The sequence below is a fragment of the Oncorhynchus kisutch genome, linkage group LG22 (genome assembly GCF_002021735.2).
Source record: "Oncorhynchus kisutch isolate 150728-3 linkage group LG22, Okis_V2, whole genome shotgun sequence".
Classification (NCBI taxonomy): domain Eukaryota; kingdom Metazoa; phylum Chordata; class Actinopteri; order Salmoniformes; family Salmonidae; genus Oncorhynchus; species Oncorhynchus kisutch.
Genome location: NC_034195.2, coordinates 21102242 through 21119674, shown reverse-complemented (window position 1 = coordinate 21119674; position 17433 = coordinate 21102242). Strand labels below are relative to the sequence as shown.

Genomic DNA, 17433 nt, shown 5'->3' with positions numbered 1-17433 from the left:
TCCTAATCAATTTCATACAATTATGGTTTCAGGGTGGAATATTCAAATCATTCATTTAAACATATAAATTCTATTAACACTGGGCCACTCAATGACATTCAGAGACTTGTCCAAATGCCACTCCTGCGTTATCTTGGCTGTGTGCTTAGGGTCGTTGTCCTGTTTTTGAAGGTGTACCTTCGCTCCAGTCTAAGGTCCTGAGCGCTCTGGAGCAGGTTTTCATCAAGGATCTCTCTGTACTTTGCTCCGTTCATCTTTCCCGCAATCCTGACTAGTCTCCCAGTCCCTGCCGCTGAAAACATCCCCACAGCATGATGCTGCCACCACCATGCTTCACCGTAGGGATGGTGCCAGGTTTCCTCCAGACGTGATGCTTGGCATTCATTTTGGTTTCATCAGACCAGAGAATTAAGTTTTTCATTGTCTGAGTCCTTTAGGTACCTTTTGGCAAACACCAAGTGGGCTGTCATGTGCCTTTTACTGAGGAGTGGCTTCCGTCTGGCCATTCTATCATAAAGGCCTGATTGGTGGAGTGCTGCAGAGATGGTAACCTTCCTTCTGGAAGGTTATACCATCTCCGCAGAGGAATTATGGAGCTCTGTCAGCGTGACCATTGGGATCTTGGTCACCTCCCTTCTCCCCCGATTGCTCTGTTTGGCCGGGCGGCCAGCTCTAGGAAGAGTCTTGGTGGTTCCAAACTTCTTCCATTTAAGAATGATCGAGGGCGCTGTGTTTATGGGGACCTCTAAGGCTTCAGAATTGTTTTGGTACCCTTCCCCAGATCTGTGCTTCGACACAATCCTGTTTTGGAGCTCTATAGACAATTCCTTTGACCTCATGGCTTGGGTTTTGCTCTGACATGCACTGTCAACCGTGGGACCTTATATAGACAGGTGTGTGCCTTTCCAAATCATGTCCAATCAATTGAATTTACCTCAGATGGACTCCAATCAAGTTTTAGAAACATCTCAAGGATGATCAATGGAAAAATGATGCACCTGAGCTTAATTTCGAGTCTCATAGCAAAGGGTCTGAATACTTATGTAAGTAAGGTTTTTTTATTTTTTATTTTAATACATTTGCTTTAATTTCTAAAAACCTGTCTTCGCTTTGTCATTATGGAGTATTGTGTGGAGTGATGAAGATTTTAAAAAATTGTATCTATTTTAGAATAAGGCTGTAATGTAACAATGTGGAAAAAGGCAAGGGGTCTGAATACTTAACGAATGCATTGTATAATTTATGCAGAATGCTTGAGGCGATGACAGGATTGCTTTAAGTAGAGATTAATGATTCATGAAGTGTTAAGATTCATGATTGCCTTAAAATCAATACAAGTTCAAGGTAGAAGCCAAACATTTGTCTAAATGAATTGCTACAATTAATTAAAATAGTGTGTTGACTTTGGGTGAGTGTGTCATGATGGTCTTCAGAACATCTGAACTGAAAATGTATACTTTATTAATTCAAAACCAGATCTTTCCCAGTTAGTGTTCATCTGGCTCACAGTTTTGGCCTGTGGAGGCAGGGCCGGTTCCAGGCATAAGTGGTCGCTAGGAGGCCCCCAAGTGAAAAAATACAAATAATATATAGTACACGGAACAAAAATATACATGCAACATGTAAAGTGTTGGTTCCATGTTTCATGAGCTGAAATAAAAGATCCCTGAAATTTTCCATACACCAAAAAGCTTATTTCTCTCAACATTTTTTATTTACGAAGATAGTCCATCCACCTGACAAGTGTGGCATATCAAGAAGCTGATTAAACAGCATGATCTTTACACAGGTGCTCCTTGTGCTGGGGACAGTAAAAGGCCACTCTAAAATGTGCACTTATGTCACACAACACAATGCCACAAGTTTTGAGGGAGTGACATGCTGACTGCAGGAATGTTCACCAGAGCTGTTGCCAGATAATTTAAGGTTAATTTCTCTACCTTAAGCTGCTTCCAACATTTTAAAGAATTTGGCAGTATGTCCATCCGGCCTTACGACCGCAGACCACGTATAACCACTTCAGCCCAGGACCTCCATCTGGCTTCTTCACCTCCAGGATCGTCTGAGACCAGCCATCTGGACAGCTGATGAAACTGGGGTTTGCACACACAAAGAATTTCTGCACAAACTGTCGACCTAACCAGGGTCTTGACCTGACTGCAGTTTGGCGTCGTAACCCACTTCAGTGGACAAATGTTCACCTTCGATGGCCACTGGCACGCTGGAGAAGTGTGTTCTTCACGGATGAATCCCTGTTCCTACTGTACTGGGCAGATTGCAGAGCGTGTACGGCGTCGTGTGGGCGAGCGGTTTGCTCATGTCAATGTTGTGAACAGGGGTTATGGTATTGGCAGGCATAAGCAACGGACAACAAACACAATTGCATTTATCAATGGCAATTTGAATGCACAGAGATGCAGTGATGAGATCCTGAGGCCCAGTGTCATGCCATTCATCCGCCGCCATCACCTTATATTTCAGCATGATAATGCACAGCCCCATGTCGCAAGGAACTGTACACAATTCCTGGAAGCTGAAAATGTCCCAGTTCTTCCATGGCCTGCATACTTACCAGACATGTCACCCATTTGAGCCTGTTTGGGATGCTCTGGATCAACGTGTACGACATCCTGTTCCAGTTCCCGCCATTATTCAGCAATGTCTCAGCCATTGAAGAGGAGTGCATACAAAATGCTCGTTGACTTGACAAACAAGACGAACTGGCAACAGACAAACCGAGCACACAGGTATAAGTACCCAGGGTATAATGGGGAAGATGGGTGACACCTGGAGGGAAGTGGAGACAAGCCTGTGGCCTGTGGAATGACAATATTCCACAGGCCACAATTGACAGCCTGATCAACTCTATGCAAAGGAGGTGTGTCACGCTGCAAGAGGCAAATGGTGGTCACACCAGATACAGACTGGTGATCTGATCCACACCCTACTTTTTATTTAAGGTATCTGTGACCAACAGATGCATATCTGATCTATTTCACCTGTCCTTGTGCTTGTCTCCATCCCCCTCCAGGTGTCGCCCATCTTCCCCATTATCCCCTGGGTACTTATACCCGTGTTCTCTGTTTGTCTGTTGCCAGTTCGTCTTGTTTGTCAAGTCAACTAGCGTTTTGTCTCAGCTCCTGCTTTTCCCCAGCTTTAAAATGGCAAAAATCTCTCTCAATCCCATGGAAAATAGGTAGATTTGCAGGAAATTAGCTGTAAAAGTGCACATTTTGTCTCTGCCCTAGAATTGCATGACATTTTTTATAAAACTGCAACATGTTCTCTACGCCCCATGACAAAATGTGTAGAATTGCAGGAAATTAACTTTAAAACTTCACAGTTTTCTCTCCACCATCAAGAGGGGGGCCACTATAGTGTTTTACTGTGACGTGAGGGGCCCCCCAACCAAATCTCACTTATGGCCCCCAAAAGACCCGTGTGGAGGAAATTATTCGGAGGTATTTTAACTGTGCTTATGCAGTGATGTTTGTGCCACATGAGTGAAATATTGTGTCAGATGCATGGCCTTGCCTTACCATCAGCAGTTCACTGTTATTTGCAAATAGTAGCATTTATCCAAAACCTTTTTGTGTTTTTCGGTCTTCCGTTTCAACCTGGCCTAGAGCCTAGATATTTATGTGACGGTTGAATACACTTGTCACAACAATGTATTGATTCAGTCGGAGTGTGGTTTACAAAACAATTAACCTAACCGTTAATTTGATCTAAAGTCATGTAGGGTGCTGATCCTATCTATCTACTTCTTTTTTTGTTTGGTGGTTTAAGTGATCCATTTCTCATGCCTAATGTTTACAATTTTGTCTTAAATCACAGTAATTCACATTTGAAGTGCTTCTGAAGAAGGGTAAATGCAGTTTGACATCATCTAAAAAAAGGAGATGGTTTTTCTTCTCTCACACACAGGGGAGAGGAGGGGTTAGGTATCGAGAGGGTAATGATCCTGAGGAAGGAAGCTATCATAATGCTGGTGGCCAGTCATGGGCATTTTATGAGCTTCCGAGACAGGTATTTTTGTAAGGTTTTGAATTCGTTGTCATTGACGGTATCATGAAAAATGCATGAAGCAGAGATTGAGTCAGTCGGCTCGGCTTGAGAAAAGTGTCGGCTTTGTCGCGAGGCGCCTTGGGACACTTTAACAGAAGCGCAGTGTGACGGCTCTATTTCACCTACAGGAACATGGGGGCAGCACGCTGGTCAGCTTGGGCTTAGCATGCCCACTCCATAGTTACTTTAACAATGGCTTGATATCTATACAGTTGTGTGACATCTGTACTCTACATTGTTCAGGGTAGGTATACAGTGGCTGTACTATTACCTAGTAAGAATATCAAACCAAATACCATTTTTATTTGTCACACGCTTCGTAAACAACAGGTAGAGTAACAGTGAAGTGCTTACGGGTCCCAACAATGCAGAGAGAAGAAAAACAGAAATAATAGAAAGATAATGACGCAAGGAATAAATACACAATGAGTAACGCTAACTTGGCTGTATACACGGGGTACCAGTACAAAGTTGATGTGCAGCGCTATGAGGTAATTAAGGTAGATATGTACATATACCACAGGAGATTGGTGTCACCTTAATTGGGGTGGACGGACTCATGGTAATGGTTGGAGTGGAATGGTTTCAAATACAGCGACGCTCTTCCATTCGCTCCGTTCCGGCCATTATTATAAGCCGCCCTTTCCTCAGCAGCATCCTGTGGCATATAATGTAGGCAGCGATAAAGTGACTAGGCAACAGGATAGATAATAAACCGTAACAGCAGCGTATGTGAGAAGTCAAAATAGTTAGTGCCAAAAGGGTCTAGCAGTGTTATGGCTTGGGGTAGAAGTTGCTCAGGGTCCTGTCGGTTCCAGGTGCACCGAGCCGCGTACCGTGCAGTAGCAGAGAGAACAGTCTATGACTTGGATGGCTGGAGTCTTTGACAATGTTTAGGGCCTTCCACTGACACCGCCTTAGATAGAGGTCCTGGATTGCAGAGAGCTTGGCCCCGGTGATTTACTGGGCCGTGCGCACTACCCTCTGTAGCGCCTTGCCAAGCATTAGCCATACCAAGCAGTGATGCAGCCAGTCAAGATGCTCTCAATGGTGCAGCTGTAGAACCTTTTGAAGATCTGAGGGCCCGTGCCGAATCTTTTCAGCCTCCTGAAGGGGAAGAGGCATTGTCGTGCCCTCTTCACGACTGTGTTGGTGAGTTTGGACCATGATAATTCATTAGTGATGTGGACACAGAGGAACTTCAAGCTCTTGACATGCTTCACTACAGACCCGTGGATGGGGGCATACTCAACCATCCATTTCCTGTAGTCCACGATCAGCTCCTTTTGTCTTGCGGACATTGAGGGAGAGGTTGTTGTCCTGGCACCACAATGCCAGGTCTCTGACCTCCCTGTAGGCTGTCTCATTGTCGTTGGTGATCAGGCTGTGGTGTTAATGATGGTGTTGGAGTCATGCGCGGCCACGCAGTCGTGGGCACAGGGAGTATAGGAGGGGACTTAGCATGCACCCCTGATGGGCCCCAGTGTTGAGGATAAGCGTGGCGGATGTGTTGTTCCCTACCCTTACCAACTCCCATCAGGAAGTCAATGATCCAGTTGCAGAGGGAAGTGTTTAATCCCAGGGTCCTTAATTTAGTGATGGTCTCCCGAGTGGCGCTGCGGTCTGCGGTCTAAGGCACTGAGTCTCAGTGCTAGAGGCGTCACTACAGACACCCTGGTTTGAATCCAGGCTGTATCACAACCGGCGGGGATTGTGAGTCCCATAGGGTGGCGCACAATTGGTCCGGGTTTGGCCAGTGTAGGCCGTCATTGTAAATAAGAATTTGTTCTTATTTATTTACCTTTATTTAACTAGGCAAGTCAGTTAAGAACACATTCTTACTTTCAATGACGGCCTAGGAACGGTGTGTTAACTGCCTGTTCAGGGGCAGAACGACAGATTTGTACCTTGTCAGCTCGGGGGTTTGAACTTGCAACCTTCCGGTTACTAGTCCAACGCTCTAACAACTAGGCTACGCTGCCGCCCCTTATCTGACTTGCCTAGTAAAATAAAATTACAAAAATAGCTTGGAGGGTGCTATGGTGTTGAATGCTGAGATGTAGTCAATGAACAGCATTCTCACGTAGGTCTTCCTTTTGTCCAGGTGGGAAAGGGCAGTGTGGAGTGCAATGGAGATTGTCATCTGTGGATGTGTTGTCAGGGTCTAATGCGGTATGCGAATTGGAGTTGATCCAGGGTTTCTGGAATGATGGTGTTGATGTGAGCTATGACCAACCTTTCAAAGCATTTCATGGCTACAGATATGAGTGCTATGGGGTGATAGTCATTTAGACAGGTTACATTGGTGTTCTTGGGCTCAGGGACTATGGTGGTCTGCTTGTAACGTGTAGGTATACAGACTGAGTCAGGAAGATGTTGGAAATGTCAGTGAAGACACTTGTCAGCTGGTCAGCGCATGCTCTGAGTACGCATCCTGGTAATCCATCTGGCCTTGTGAATTTAACCTGTTTAAAGGTCCCACTTACTTTGGCCACGGAGAGCGTGATCACACATGATAAATCTGTTATGGTGTGGTGGTTAGTCTTAGTTTCATGTAGGTACATTTGTTTGTGTTGATTATTTGTGCTCTCTCTGCCGGTATGAAGTATGTCTTGTACGTGTAGTTTGATGAAGGGCCAGCTCTGTGTTCATGACACACACTGTGTTCACTGTGGCGAATGTCTTTGTTTGCTTATGTTTTGATGCATTCTTGTGATTTTTCTTTTGCCCCTATTTGACCTCACAGTAGAGTGCTATTTCTCAGTTACAGTATGTTCTCAGAGGCTGATGTCGCCTCAGTGGATGGACACACACACACACTTATATTCAGTGAGAGAAAATGGCCGAAAGTCTGAACAAGAAAGGGAAGGGTAAATTAGCATTGTTTCCATTCCATGATGAGGGTAAAAGGTCCACAGTGTTGTCAAGGGAACTCTGTTTGAACACTTCTTTGATCATTGGAATGGTCATAGAGATGCTGCCATATAATGTCTGCTTTGCCATTTACAGACAGGGCCTCTCTGGCCTCTTGCCTTCTGGGAGGGGATTCATGGTCTTTCTCTGTCCATCAGGGCCATCCAAACTCTGCAGAGCATCTCTCTTATGAAGTCCTCCTGCACCTCTCTTTTTTCCTCTCAAATGTCTTCCATCCCCCTCTCCGTCTGTCCCTAAGGAGGGGCTGAAAATAGCAGCCAGGGGAAAAGTGGGTCAGCTGCCGTGGGGGGCTGGTGGGTGGGGAGGGGGCCCTGGTTTACTGACTACATTTACTTCCCTTCTTAGTTTCTCCCTCCCTCTGTCTATCAATCTCACCTTCATCCCTTTGTCAAACTTATCTTCCAAGCTACTCCCTTACCTAGACCTCTACAGCTTTTCTTAATCTCTCCAACTCTTCTCCCGACTGTAGTGGTCTGTCTGCTTTATGCTCTCTAGGTAAGTCCCAGACAGACTCATAGAAACCAGACAAGCCTCCATAGAAAGAGTTTAGACCCTGACTTAACACTAAACACACATTCTGGTGCGGTAGCATGGCATAGCGGTAGTGCTGCAGTCTCCCAAGCACATATTGTCCATGGGCAATACGGTTACGAATCTCACCACTGACACATAAGAGAAAATACGGAAGGACACATTCTGCCCACTGCTGTCCCAGCAGCACATATGTACCATTTCTAAAACATTACATGAATAACTAACTAGGAATGAAGAATAACTCGGTCATATGCTACCAGTATAAATTAATAGCAACATCTTCATGAGTGCATGGTTATAATTCTACCAAAAGCACGCTGATTTTGGCACGGCTGAGCTCATTTCTGGCCATGCACACACAGCACAGCGTGGTCGCTGTACTGAGTGGTTTCATGGCCAACGTGATAATGGCCTGCTTGCTATTGTGCATTAAAACACTGGCAAGTCCAGCCCAGCGCTGTGGGATCTGGCATGGTAACTGTGTAAATAAATGTAAAGGGTTTGGTGCAGCAGCCAGCTAAACACTACTGGGTTGCGTCCCAAACGAGACCCTATATTCCAAAGTAGTGCACTATATAGGGGAAGGGTGCCAATTGGGACACTACCCTGGTGTCTGTTTTATGGTTGCTGTGTACATTTTAAAGTGTTGGGTGCAGCCAACTGAACACTACTAGTGTCTGGATTTATTAAGCAGTATTGAGAGCTCATAATGCAAAACTCAACCCGTGGCTGGATAGAGAGCGACGCCAGGAATTGATGTAATCTCCTGTTATTTGCTTTGCTAATGCTGTTGTATGCACAAAGCTGAAACCAAACATCGTAAGGGAGATAGCTAAAATAGGGCTTTGCAGTAAGTCATGTCTGCTATTTGGGATGGGATATACAGTATGTGATTAATGACTCACTCTATGTGCCAGATTTGTATCAACACAGTTTGAAAAAGAGTTTAGTTTATTCGTCAGGGACAACATACTGTATATCTCACCCGATTTTGCAACACAGCTCATTTCCATCTGCAGTCCCTTTCCATATGCAGGTAAACATTCAACGTTTTTACAGATGATAAGTGTTGTATTACATGATTAATAGGGGACAGGTCTGTATCACATTGTCATGCAAAGGGGGCTGACTAGAAAAGACAGACCGAGTGATTCAGTGTGACTACATGGTTGATGCCAATGTTTGTGGTGCCCCTATTTTAGTTTGGAACATTGGTTTGTAATAATCTAAGATCATTTGTTTCACTTATTCACTGTTGTAAATTGGATGGTTGCTTTGAGCGCCAGTGTAACGTGTGTATATACTAAGGTCTAACCTCGTTCTCCGCAGGGTTCAAGTGTCCTGTCTGCTCCAAGTCTGTGGCGTCCAATGAGATGGAGGTGCACTTCATCATGTGTCTAAGCAAGCCCCGCCTGTCCTATAATGGTGAGACACACTTCCTCTACCTCTCCCCAGACCCTATATCCTGCTCTTGATCTCTTCTCTCCCCTCTTGTTTGTCACTTTTCCTCCTCTGAATCTTTGCATTCTTCTCATTAGCCCTCTCTCTCTCTCTCTCTCTCTTGCCCACATAGCCTCTCATCCCCGTCTCCTATGATGCTCTCTCCCCCCTATCTCTCCCCATGTCGATGTTGGCTGTGACTGTGGGAATGTAGACGTGAACTTTATATGAGCCGTCTCTCTAGCACCAGAGCTGGGGGGGTCACGGCAAGTGTTATTCCCTCCATCGATTCTCTCCATATTACTACTGTCTGTCTGTGGACATGCAGACTGTAGGACACGATATGAGAGTTCAGGATTGTCCATTGCAGACTGTAGCCATAGAAATAGAATTAGAATCCTGTATTTCTATATCAATGGCTTGAGCTGCTTGTACTTAAGTAATCACAGTATCTAAACAAGAAAAACCTGATCTACATGCACCATACAGTAGCCATACACAGAGATAGTGTATGTATGCCATGAGCTCTGTAATTGGTTTTGGTTCATGGAAAATCAGTATGCTCAGATTGTGGGAGAGACAGTTAAAAGTTCAGAGTGTCAGCTAGGCACATATAAGTATGTTCAGGGAGTCAAGCCAAGTATACATTCCGAGTCGATTCAGGTATACAATCAGCTTTCCCAGGGCATTATGGGTCCTTGTCTGCTGTTCTTTTCCCGTGACCATGTGTGCCGGCCTGGCTCCAGGTTGTTTGAGTGACAGCGTGACTAGCTGAGATGGCTGCCTGCAGCCTTGGTCACCCCTGTGATTGACTGACTGCTACCTGTTTGATTGACTACTTTCCGTTCCGGTCTGGGGCTGAAGGTGACCCTGTGGGCTACGTGTCACGTATGACCAGTCTGCTTTCTGGAGCTCATTTAAAGCCAGGTCTGTCAGGATGGAGAAGGAGCTAGATGAGGGGCTGAAAAGGAATGGGGGTAGAAAAAGATTGTCATTTTTATTAGGTTCCTCATTAGCTAACGCCGTAGCACTGGCTAATCCTCCTGGGGTCCAACACCAATTAACAAGACATCACAAACAACCACAATCAAGACTTCTCAAACATTCAACAAGTAGACAATACAGATCATTAAAATACCTGACAGGAAACACATTTAACATTCAGTTGATGCTATCTATTTGCCGTCCAGTCATATGGTCTATCGCATTAGATGTTGTTGTTTTTCTTCTTCTTGAAGGTGGATTTACATTTTGCCTGAGAAATATGGATTGGTAAATTGTTCCATTCAGCTATGTCTCTATATAAAACTATATTTTTAAGGCGATTTCTCCTTGGCTTGGGTTGTTTTAGCTGCCCTGAATTTGCCTGTCTGGTTTGGTGGTTATGTGTGTTGCTAGTATGTACTAACTGGACTGAAAAAATCAGTTGTTTTTTAAAAATTTAAATATAACATACCTAAAGAAAATCAGAAGACTAGATTGTAATTTGTTTTTAACGTGAAGCCATGAGAGATTCTGATGCATTTGGATAATATTCATATGGTTAGATCAATGAATAGATAATCTACCAGCCCTGTTTTGAGCGATTTAGAGATGTTTTATATCTTTCTTTGCTGCAGATGACCATATAACTGGACAGTACTCTAAGTGTGACAATTTGTTCATATCAACCCACTCAGACACCATTCTTGGTTCACTGCTCAGTACATCTGTTAGCTCATTACATTCTGATGCTGCGCTATACATTGTGGATTTATCAGCATACATGACCACTCTTGCTTTGTTCATTACTGAAGTTCATGAGAAGTTGGCCTGGGCTACTTCCTTGAGGAACACCACAGTGTATATATTTATTGTTTGAAAAGCTACCATTAAAGAACCATTTTTGCCTTCTCCTGGATAGATAGCTTTCCATCTAGGATAGAGCTGCAGACTTAAAACCATAACATTTGAGTTTACCTAGTAACAGTTCATGATCAATTACATCAAAAGCAGCACTGAAATCTAGCAACACAACACCAACTAACTTACTGTCATCCATACTCTTTAACCAATAATCTGTCATTTGTGCTAAGGCCGTACTCGTAGAATGCCCTTCTTTGTACGCATGCTGGAAACCCGTTATCAGATCACTACATTAGAAATAATCCTTGATTTGTACAGATATAATTTACTTAACTCAGGCAGCAAACTTATAGGACGACTATTAGGACCAGTGAATGCAGATTTTTTTTTTATCCTTAGGTAGTGGAATAACCTTTGACTCTTTCCAGACTTCTGGGCACATCCACTACATCAAGCACTTATTCAAAATATTGGGGTAGATATTTGGCTAGCTGTAGCTCTAAGCAATCTGGCGTCAAGATGATCTGTACCAGGTGACTTGTCATCTGAAAGAGACAGCAGCATCCTTTCTACCTCTTCACTTTCTACTTGATGAAATTCGAACATGCATTGCCTCTCCTTCATGATACAGTCTTTTATAAGGGTATATGCCACTGAGCCATCAGTTGGAATCGTAGCATTCCTCAACTTGTCCACTTTGCCTGTAAAATATTCATTAAAGTAGTTTGCGATGTCATGTGGTTTTGTAATAAATTGACCCTCTGATTCAACAAAAAAGGCGAACGCGTTCGAATTCCTACCCATAAGTGTTCAACGTTCCCCACAGCTTTTTCCAATCACCCTTCATCAATTTTGTGCTGATCGAATCCCTTCTTCTTTCCTTTGTTTAGCTTGGTCACAAGATTTCTTAATTTACAATAACTTTGCTTATCAAACAGAGTGTCACATTTATCTGCTACTTTTTTTTGGCATCATAACGTTGAATCATTACATTTCTCCGCTCATCATCAATCCATGGGGCACCGTTTGACCTCACAGTGCATTTTCTCAAAGGGGCGTGCTTATCAACTAACAACCATAAATTATTTCATGAACTTAAGTGACATTATCAGGATCATCCTCACTACACACTTCTAACCGTTGCACATTTTTAATCATCCACAAATGAGTCCTGATTGAACCCTCTGTAGGACCTGAGGTAGATTATCTTAGGGCCAGCTTTTGGTATTTTAGTTTTCCTAGTGCGTGCAACCAAGTTATGATCACTGCAACAAAAAAAATGTAGACCTCCACAAGTCTGGTTCATCCTTGGGAGCAATTTCCAAATGCCTGAAGGTACCACGTTCATCTGTACAAATAATAGTACGCAAGTATAAACACCATGGGACCACGCAGCCGTCATACCGCTCAGGAAGGAGACGTGTTCTGTCTCCTAGAGATGAATGTACTTTGGTGGGAAAAGTGCAAATCAATCCCAGAACAACAGCAACGGACCTTGTGAAGATGCTGGAGGAAACGGGTACAAAAGTATCTATATCCACTGTAAAACGAGTCCTATATTGACATAACCTGAAAGGGCGCTCTGCAAGGAAGAAGCCACTGCTCCAAAACCACCATAAAAAAAAGCCAGACTACGGTTTGCAACTGCACGTGGGGACAAAGATCATGCTTTTTGGAGAAATGTCCTCTGGTCTGATGAAACAAAAATAGAACTGTTTGGCCATAACAACCATTGTTATGTTTGGAGGAAAAATGGGGAGGCTTGCAAGTCGAAGAACACCATCCCAACCGTAAAGCACGAGGGTGGCAGGATCATGTTGTGTGGGTGCTTTGTTGCAGGAGGGACTGTGGATTGTGGATATATTGAAGCAACATCTCAAGACATCAGTCAGGAAGTTAAAGCTTGGTTGCAAATGGGTCTTCCAAATGGACAACAACCCCAAGCATACTTCCAAAGTTGTGGCAAATGGCTTAAGGACAACAAAGTCAAGGTATTGGAGTGGCCATCACAAAGCCCTGACCTCAATCCCATAGAAAATTTGTGGGCTGAACTGAAAAAGCGTGTGCGAGGAAGGAGGCCTACAAACCTGACTCAGTTACACCAGCTCTGTCAGGAGGAATGGGCCGAAATTCACCCAAAGCTTGTGGAAGGCTACCCGAAATGTCTGACCCAAGTTAAACAATTGAAAGGCAATTGAAAGGCAACCAAATACTAATTGAGTGTATGTAAACTTCTGACCCACTGGGAATGTGATGAAAGAAATAAAAGCTGAATAAATCATTCTCTCTACGATTATTCTGACATTTCACACTCTTAATATTAAGTGGTGATCCTAACTGACATAAGAGAGGGAATTTCTACTCTGATTAAATGTCAGGGATTGTGAAAAACTGAGTGTTAAATGTATTTGGCTAAGGTGTATGTAAACTTCTGACTTCAACTGTACATTGGCAACAGAAATACGTTTCTTTCTCATTGGACAGTTAAAAAAGCAATATTCATATCTACCCTCCCTAAATATATTTCCCTATTTTCATCAGATACCTTATCCAACATTTGGAAAATTACATCAATATATTTCACATCAGCACCAGGTGGCCTATAGCAGCAACCAACTAGTTTAGGTTTCAAATGTGGTAAATCCACCTGTACCCGTAGCACCTCTAATCCATTCAACATGAAGTCCTTACGTTGTTTTACTGGAATATGACTCTGGATGTAAACTGCAACTGCGCCCCCATATCTATTTCTGTCCCTCCTGAACAAATTATTTCCAGGTATAGAGATCTCAGCATCCTCAAGAGAAGTGTCCATGTGAGTCTCTGTTATTGCCAATACATTAATATTGTTTGACTGCACTAGACAGCATATTTCATGAATTTTGTTCCTTGAACTGCATATATTCAAGTGAGCAATTAACAGACCTTTCTTTGGTAGATGCACAGTATTTATATGTCCAAACATGAATCAGCAGTTGGAATCTGAGAGATGTGTGTGTGTGTGTGTGGAGCTGGAATGACTTGTCTGTCGCTCCTCCTAACTCCTTGGGAGTTAACTGAGGTGAACAATCAGTTTGTCATACCTCAGATATGCTATGTCACCTCGTTCTCTTGCAGCCTTCATGGCTGGTATTAGTTCCTTTCTTCTTTGACGGACTGCATCTGAGAAACCCTCATTGATGAAGACGAAGGACCCTTTTAAGACGTTTGGCTTTTTCAAGGACTGCATGTTTATCCTTAAACCTGAAGAATTTCACTACAATTGTCCTGGGTCTGGTTCCATTTGCACCACCAGTGCCCCCTGGTTTCCCAGACCGGTGAGCACGTTCCAGCTCTACCTGTTGATCCAGTTGTAGCTCCTCAGAAAACAGCTTTCAAACATTGTCCTCTGATTCAGCCCATGTCTCACTTTGGCTCCCCTGGATACCGTCTATTACAAGATTATTTCTCCTCGAATGTCCATCCAGGTAATCAGCCTTCCCAGACATGTTCTGGAGGCCCTCCCTGACTGTGGGGATTTCATTCTGCCTTCCCAGACATGTTCTGGAGGCCCTCCCTGACTGTGGTGATTTCATTCTGCCTTCCCAGACATGTTCTGGAGGCCCTCCCTGACTGTGGGGATTTCATTCTGCCTTCCCAGACATGTTCTGGAGGCCCTCCCTGACTGGTGATTTCATTCTGCCTTCACAGACATGTTCTGGAGGCCCTCCCTGACTGTGGTGATTTCATTCTGCCTTCCCAGACATGTTCTGGAGGCCCTCCCTGACTGTGGTGATTTCATTCTGCCTTCCCAGACATGTTCTGGAGGCCCTCCCTGACTGTGGTGATTTCATTCTGCCTTCCCAGACATGTTCTGGAGGCCCTCCCTGACTGTGGCGATTTCATTCTGCCTTCCCAGACATGTTCTGGAGGCCCTCCCTGACTGGTGATTTCATTCTGCCTTCCCAGACATGTTCTGGAGGCCCTCCCTGACTGTGGTGATTTTATTCTGCCTTCCCAGACATGTTCTGGAGGCCCTCCCTGACTGTGGTGATTTCATTCTGCCTTCCCAGACATGTTCTGGAGGCCCTCCCTGACTGGTGATTTCATTCTGCCTTCACAGACATGTTCTGGAGGCCCTCCCTGACTGTGGTGATTTCATTCTGCCTTCCCAGACATGTTCTGGAGGCCCTCCCTGACTGTGGTGATTTCATTCTGCCTTCCCAGACATGTTCTGGAGGCCCTCCCTGACTGTGGTGATTTCATTCTGCCTTCCCAGACATGTTCTGGAGGCCCTCCCTGACTGTGGTGATTTCATTCTGCCTTCCCAGACATGTTCTGGAGGCCCTCCCTGACTGTGGTGATTTCATTCTGCCTTCCCAGACATGTTCTGGAGGCCCTCCCTGACTGTGGCGATTTCATTCTGCCTTCCCAGACATGTTCTGGAGGCCCTCCCTGACTGGTGATTTCATTCTGCCTTCCCAGACATGTTCTGGAGGCCCTCCCTGACTGTGGCGATTTCATTCTGCATCAAGGAACAGTTTCTGGAAAGTGTATCTGCAAGTGTGTCTTCATCCACATCCTTCTGTGTGAATGCTTGTTTTAATGTCTTGTACATCTTTAGTCAGGTCGTCCAGCTGTTTGTTGGTCGACTCCATGATCATTTGTATGAAGCTTTTACAGTTATTTTCCTGCTGAAGTATCATTTCCTTACAGAAAACGTTCTGCTTCTCCAAGAGTTCATGTACCTGTCCAGCAGAGATGTGGTCCTTGCCTTTTTTTGGAGGCATGATAGTAATGATAGTAGGACGAGCACGCTATTCACTCCGTGAAATGAGAGACGCCAGCAGTAGAAACCTCTGGAAATCGGTGGTCCTAAAACAAGGGCTAACCGCTTAGCGTGCTTGGTATCCGGCAATAGTAGCCCAGGTTGCCTGGCTTGATAGTGAGCAGCAAAAGTAGAGCGAAACTGACTGGAATGGATGGAATAGTACAGAGACTGACTGAGAAGGATGGAAGAATCTGGAGAGTGATACAGAGATGGCTGATAAAGAGTAAGAGGAGAAATCTCTCATTTTTTGGGGTTGTTTTTCAACTGTCCTTTCAAATTTCTTCCTCTCTGTCCTCCCCCCCCTCTCGCTCTGCAATCCCCTGAGTTAGTGACACATAGGGACAGGGCTGCGGCTTATCTTATTTCCCAGAATGCTCTGTGGCCCATTGTCAATCAGCTGGGCCCGCTTCCTGTCACACATCAGCAGATCTCTCTGCATGGCCAATGTACCACACACACACACACACCCTGTCTGCAGTGGCAGTGATAAATGTGTGTGTCTGTCTGTATTCTTACTGTTTCTGTTTGTGGAGCAGCTAGAGAGTTGTGTGTGTCTATTATAATGACATAGAGGATCCATGCAGTGTGTGGGTATCTGGCCAGCCAGATTGACATTGTGATATTGGTTACTGGTTAGAAATGCCACACATTATTTGTGTGGTTTACCCAGTGGTCTTTAATGGTGCTTATACCTGTGAACTCCTGCCCACCCCAGCCAGTATTGATCCTGATAGGAGATTAACATAGGGGTGGTGACACCCAGCTAATACAGAAATATATAAGTGCATTAATATTGGTCAAAAACAGCACCGTCCGCCATCAACTGTAAGAGACAGTGTAATATCTTGACGTTATTGAATTATTCATTTTTATTTCACAGATAAACTCCTTTCCCACTCAGTGTCATTTGCATACAGTATATTGCCAACAGAGATTTGGCATTCTTCCCAAACACATCAAATAGGATGAAAGTACTTTTTCTTTTATGGCTTTCTCAAGCATGGCTTGCTTCCCTGTCTGACTCTGTGTGTCCTCCAGACTAGCAGGCAGCCATCACCTGTGCTGTAAAAGCCAAACTCTTTCTTTCTCCTCTCTCTCTCTCTCCAACTCTCCTCTCTCTCTGTAAGGGCTATATTTAACCACAGGTATTAAAATATCATCATGCAATGTCGTAGCCCAAAAAAGACAGTGGTCAGCTCACGTGGACTGGCTTCATCTATCCTTCAATCCCCAACTTACATTTCTACTAAAACAGTGTCGCATTCAGTCATTCACTCAAACACCCCTAGATTCCTAGAAAACACACACACATACATAAGCATAAAACATAAGACCTAACTAACTTCACACAAATAATAATGCATACCCACAGACACAAATATATAGACACATACTGCACTGTACTTTGCAGTGTGAAGACCTAGACCTAAATACCCCCCCATGTACACAACATTGCATGCACAAAAACAAAACACACTCCCTCCCTCTGGCTGACTGGCTGGCATAATGCGAAGCGAGCCGCTGATGCCATAGCTCCTAAGAGGATAACAAGCTAAGGAGCAGGAGGTGAGGACGGGGGGGGAGGGGGGGGGTGCTTATTGTTCTATCTGCAAGAGTGTGGAAAGGGAACAGCTGTGTATAAATTTACTGAGGACCAGTTTTGGAGATTGAGGATGTTGGAGGAGAGGGGGTGGGAGGTGGGGAGGCAGAGGGTTGACGGGACTGGGCAGCCTAGCTAAGCTGATTTACATTCAGAGCATATGTCTTCTGTCTGTCTCTCACTCCATCTCACGCTGTCTGCT

The 17433-nt window shown here is 44.4% G+C and overlaps 1 protein-coding gene across 4 annotated transcripts in view; it reads left to right on the top strand.

The window, feature by feature from the left end:
• The window catches only part of znrf1 (zinc and ring finger 1), a 32165-nt gene that overhangs the window by 8157 nt on the left and 6575 nt on the right, over positions 1–17433 (top strand). For all 4 annotated transcript variants that reach the window (XM_020456821.2, XM_020456823.2, XM_020456820.2 and 1 more), the window contains one exon: positions 8866–8961. In XM_020456821.2, the coding sequence (XP_020312410.1) occupies positions 8866–8961 (96 nt within the window). The remainder of the gene's footprint in view (positions 1–8865; positions 8962–17433) is intronic.